The sequence below is a fragment of the Rhinopithecus bieti genome, unplaced genomic scaffold (genome assembly GCF_001698545.2).
Source record: "Rhinopithecus bieti isolate Rb0 unplaced genomic scaffold, ASM169854v2 scaffold_11163, whole genome shotgun sequence".
In the NCBI taxonomy this organism is placed as follows: domain Eukaryota; kingdom Metazoa; phylum Chordata; class Mammalia; order Primates; family Cercopithecidae; genus Rhinopithecus; species Rhinopithecus bieti.
In genome coordinates this window covers 94,531-100,583 of record NW_016806651.1, presented here as the reverse complement: position 1 = coordinate 100,583, position 6,053 = coordinate 94,531, and the positions used below count along the sequence as shown (strand labels likewise).

General features: G+C 33.3%; 1 protein-coding gene across 1 annotated transcript in view; it reads right to left on the bottom strand.

The window, feature by feature from the left end:
- Positions 1–1,436: 1,436 nt before the first annotated feature.
- LOC108532989 (dynein heavy chain 14, axonemal-like) overlaps positions 1,437–6,053 on the bottom strand; it is a gene marked incomplete at its 3' end in the record, with an annotated part of 46,627 nt that continues 42,010 nt past the window's right edge. Inside the window, exon 10 of the mRNA XM_017877305.1 lies at positions 1,437–1,526. Within this exon, the coding sequence (XP_017732794.1) occupies positions 1,437–1,526 (90 nt within the window). The remainder of the gene's footprint in view (positions 1,527–6,053) is intronic.

Here is a 6,053-nt window from a genome sequence, read left to right as displayed (position 1 = left end):
TTGATATGTATATCACTGATCATTTTATCTGTTTAATTTAGGGAAGCATTGTATTTTAGGGCAGTGGTTCTCAACTAGAGGCAATTTTGCTGCCATCCCCCACCCCTGGGGGCATTTCGAAATGTGTGGAGATGTTTTTAGTTGTCACAACTGGGTGACAGAGAGGTACCCTGGCTTCTATAGGTACAAGACAAGGATGCTACTAACATCCTGCAATGTATAAGATGGCCCCAGTAACAAGGCAATAAGTAATACATACTTAAACATACAGTACATAAAATGAAAATGTTTATTTACATTTAACATCTATTTATAAATTTCAATATTTTATTTGGTGAGTAATAATATTTGTATGTGCTTTTATTCAAAGCACTTTTCTTACATGTAATTATATTTAATAGTAAAGACATAATGGCTTCTTGATATGACAGCATTGCATGTTTCTGTTATTCTGCCTGTAGGTTTTTGTTGATGTATTTATAATTAATTAAATTAATATATGTAGTATAAAAAAACAAACAAAAACAAAAAGAATTATGATATAGGCTGGACATGGTGGCTCATGCCTGTGATCCTAGCATTTTGAGAAGTCGAGGCAGGAAGGTTGCTTAAGGCCAGGAATTTGAGACCAGCCTGGGCAACATAGCAAGACCCTGCCTCTACAAAAACTAAAGGAATTAGTCGTGCATAGTGTCATGTGCCTGCACCCCTAGATATTCAGATCACTTGAGCCCAGGAGTTGGAGGCTGCAGTGAACTATGATTGTATCACTCCACTCCAGACTGGGTGACAGAATGAGACTCTATTGAAGGAGAAGAAAGAAGAAAGAAGAAAAAAGAAAGAAGAAGAAGAAAAAGAAGAAGAAGAACAAGAAGAGGAGGAGGAGGGAGAAAGAGAAGAAGAATAAAGGAGAAAGAAGAAGGAGGAGGAGAAGAAAAAAAGAAAAATTATGATATATAAATGCATAATGAAAAATCTATACATTTGCTAAGAAAAGACAAACAACCCAATTTAAAAATGAGTACATGACATAATCTGGCAATTCACAGAAAACTCAAATGGCTAATAAGTATAAAAAGGGATATACAATCTTACAAGTAATCAGGGAAATGCACATTCTGATGTTTAGCCAAATGGTTCATTCATGGAAAACAGGAAACTCAAAGAAGGTATAGCAATGGAATGCAGAATATTTTACATTACATTTGCAGGGTTTTTATGTATATGTATTAAGGAGATGAAGGTGAAAAGATCCATTTGTTGAGTTATGTGAAGGTCAGATAATAAAGTCTTGACTCACAATTAATAAATCACTGAATTCAAAAAATATTATACCTGTAACATCTCTCTTTTATTATTATTATTTTTGCCCTTTATTTTATTAATTCCTATTGAAACACAGGCAAAGGATTGCTAACATGTCATTTTTTACTTACCTGAAGTTGATTATAAAACTGTATAATCTTCTCTTTCTGAGATGACCAGTTTTGTAAACCCAATTGCTGAGTTGCAATACATATTACTTTCTAAAAGGAAATAAATACATAAATTTAAAATGCATTGCAAATTGAACCCTTAAATTTTTATCTTCCAAAATCTCTCTTAACTAGGTACCAATTACTGCTCTTTAAGACAGTAGCTCTTGATTTTTTAGTTCACCAACCTCTGTCTCTGAGAATAATGAAAACTATTACTACTGTCTCCAGAAAAATACAGGGAACACAAAATTTTATGTTCACAGACACCTGATAGCAAATTCATAGATCCTCTCCAAGATTAAGAACCCATTGTTTAACATTGAAAAACCAGAGGTTACCAGTGTATAACCATCTAATTATCCTACACTAAAAGAAAACATAAAAGGTTCTAGACCTTTTTGTAATTCTAATTACTATTAAGAGAGGTTTTCAATTTTGTAATGACTATTTTAGTGTTTCAATGTTAAGAATATTTTAAGACAGTAAATAAAATTTACAAGATTAAAGACATGATGTTATAAATTAAAATATTCCAAAGAGCAGCTGCAGCTTGGAAAGATACTTAATATTTTAACTAAGGTATTATAAGGGAAACCCTTCTAAAGGAGGGTTTATTTCACTGTAGATAGAATGGTAACTATGTCTACAGAAAAAAGTGGGAGGGATTTATCTTTTCTTTTGCACTGATCTCTTCCATTTCATTTTTCATTCCTTGCATCCCTACAATGAGACAGAACAAAGCAGGTGAAGGAAATATCCAGTAGGACTGTACAATGGAGAAAAAGGCAGCTTCTATGGCAAGAACTGGAGGTAGGCAATCAGCTGGCAGAATTTTTTAAAAGATTAAATGGAATTGATCTCTTAAGTGGAATTTATGAGACTGCCCACTTCAGGCCTGAACTTATGAATCCTCTGCAGTTAACAACATAAGCCTAGACACCTACCTGAATATAAGCAAGAAGTCACACAGGCATAGAATAAGAATAGCATTGTATGCACAGATCATAGGGTTGGGATAATTAAAGAGATACTCAGGTTATCCCACCTGGCTAATGAATTTCACAAATTTCTTACTTTAGAATGTTTTGAAATAAAAATCATAATCCTACTATAAAATATTCGTGACTATATATGATGTTCCTTAGAATTAGCTGGATGGCAAACTATATGTAGTTCTTATTCAATGATGTGGTTTCAATAATTCTCAGTGAATCTTTTAGTTACTTGGAGATAATGACTCACTTTGGATATGTAAGAGACAGATATGTAAATAAGTCAGACAGATCACAATTGCCTATTAAATGTGGTTCAGATTCTTGTACCTCAAGTGAGCAAATAGTATAAAGAGCACAACTACACAATATTTTTAAATAAGATATATTACTATGTGGGTGTGTTACACATGGCTGGTCACTGTGTAAGCCATCAAAAATACAACATTAAATAAAAAACTGAATTATTCCAAATTTAATATTAAAATCATTATAATTTTAAATTATGATCTTTGTGACATTTCTATATTTCTATGAATCATATAATTTGGTGAGTAACAATTTATTAAACAGTTGACAGCTTGCATAGTTATTAATGTAAAAATTATACAAATGTGGGCATAATACAAATGGGGTAGCTGAATAAACTGGTGTGTTTATATAGAAAACTTTTCCATAAGCTCAGACTGCCACATATACTGACCTGTAAAGCTGATGAAAAGATGAATATATAGTAAGGCTCAAAAGTAAAACCATTGATGTGCATGTGCAAATTCTTGAAAAATGTTAAAACTAACACAAGAGGCACCCAAAACTTATAACTGGAGAAGAGTGGAAAGTTTGCGGGCCCTGCCAGAGGGAGATGAAAGAATGCTTATAAAAGGGAGAGAGAGCAAAACCTGCCAACTGATATTTTTATTTTCTTAAAAAAAAACAAATGAAAATTCTCAAAATATAAATATAAATCAAAATCTTCAAAATCTTGGCACCAGTTTAAAGACAAATATCTATTGTACTTCTGAAAATCTCACAGAGCAACAAGGAAAAAAATATCAAATTGCATTTTCATTAAAATAAAAAAATACGAGGCCATGCGTGGTGTCTCACTACCGTAACCCCAGCACTTTACGAGGCAAATGGACGGCTTGAGCCCAGGAGTTCGAGACCAGCCTGAGCAACATGGCAAAACCTTGTCTCTACAAAAAATATAAAAAGCCAGCATGGTGGTGGGTGCCTGTAGTCCTAGCTACTTGGGGGGCTGAGGCAGGAGGATTTCTTTAGCCTAAGAGGTCGAGGCTGCAGTGAGCTGAGATCAGGACACTGCACTCAAGTCTAGGTGACAGACTGAAACCCTGTCTCAAAAGCCAACCAAACAAACAAATAAACAAGTTTAAAAAACCAAAGAAAATCTATAAAATCCAGAACACATGTAAGTACTAAGAAATAGCTTAGTTTTATTAGAGCTTGGATGCTGCAAACTCTTGAACCAGAAAAGTCCAACTCATTCAATCATGTGAAACAAAGGATCTCACAGTTTAAGACTCCTGTTAATTTAGAGAACTAAAAATAAAAGAGTATATAATAAAAGGGCTAATAGAGTACCAAAACTCATAACTAGAGAATTTATAGTGATATTGTGAACATTAAAGGTAAAGTGAAAATTTTAAGAGCATACGAAGAGAAAAAGTAGATACACTATAAAAGAATAAATATTGAAGTGACATTGACCTTCATCAGAGTGACCCTGGAGCAACAGGAAAATGGAGTAACATTTTTAAGGAATTAGAGATTTTAATATATTAAAGGAAAATAACTTTAAAGTTAGACTTTTATAACGAATTTGCCATTCAGATATGAGGGCATATCAAAAACAGTCTTGAATATTAAAGTTCTCAGAAGGTTTGCTACACAAAACCTACTCTGAAAACTCTCTTGGAAGAAGTACTCAAAAGAGGAATAAATTGAAGATAAGCCTATAATAGATATAAAAAGTAAGTTTGAAACAACTTCTTATTAGTTTACTATTTTCTAAAAGAGAGAGAGCACAAGCATGAGTATGCAGAAGTCCAAGGAAAAAAGAGAGAGAAAACATTTCTATAACAACCAGAAATTATAATTCTACATAGCATTAACATAATGAGAGTGGAAGTGTGGGGAAGACCAAAGAGTGTACTAAAGTACTTATCTTGAAAGGGACAAATATAGATATGAAAACATTTTGATCATAGGGGAAAACAATGACAAATGTCAGTCTTTAGCTAAAAGAGGCATCAGCTAAAAGAGGCAAGAATGTCAGTCTTCAGCTAAGAGAATAAACATAACAAACAAAGAAGAAAACTCAATCTACCCCACAGTGAGCAGGAAAAGAGAGAAAACACTAAAGCAAAAATAAATTTAATAATAACAGTAATGTATCTTAAGACAACAGGATACATTGTACAGAAAAAGTTAAAAATCAGTAAATACAGGACAGACAATCACAGATTTGATTATAAGAAAACAAAGGCCACCAATATATGTCCTATAAGACAGACAGTTCAAACAAAGATATAGAAAGTTTGAAAAACAAAAGGATGGAAAAAGAACTTATGAAGATAAACCTTGCATCAAAAAGTTGGATAAAATTTTAATATCTGACTGAATATATATTAAAGCAAGAAATCACCAGTGGGCCAAAGCGGGATATAGGATGCTGGTAAAAGAGAAGATAGGAATACATATACAACTTACAACTTTAAAGTATATACAACAACAATCGACAGATGTGCAAAAGAAATAGCTATCTCAGTGATTTAAAATCTTAATATACCTCTTGCAGAAACAGATGGATAAAGAATCAGAGACATCAAAACTCTGAAAAATACAATTAATAGGCTATATATACTTGTTTATAACTTTATACCCCATAGGCACAGAACATACTACTTTTTAGCATAAACACTAAAAAAAGACCATTTATTAGATAATGTAGGAAACCCTGATACATGCAAACGGCTAAATATATAAACTGCAGGATATAGAGGAGGAGGTAATACTTCCAAATTAATTCCACAAGGCCAGTGTTACCCTGATACCCAAACCAGACAAAGGTACATCAAAAAAAGAAGACTATAGGCCAATATCCCAGATGGACATTGACATGAAAATTCGCAAAAGAAACTACCATCAGAGTGAACAGGCAACCTACAGAATGGGAGAAAATTTTTGCAATCTACTCATCTGACAAAAGGGCTAATATCCAGAATCTACAAAGAACTCAAACGAATATACAAGAAAAAAACAAACAACCCCATCAAAAAGTGGGCAAAGGATATGAACAGACATTTCTCAAAAGAAGACATTCATACAGCCAACAGACACATGAAAAAATGCTCATCATCACTCGCCATCAGAGAAATGCAAATCAAAACCACAATGAGATACCATCTCACACCAGTTAGAATGGCAATCATTAAAAAGTCAGGAAACAACAGGTGTTGGAGAGGATGTGGAGAAATAGGAACACTTTTACACTGTTGGTGGGATTGTAAACTAGTTCAACCATTATGGAAAACAGTATGGCAATTCCTCAAGGATCTAGAGC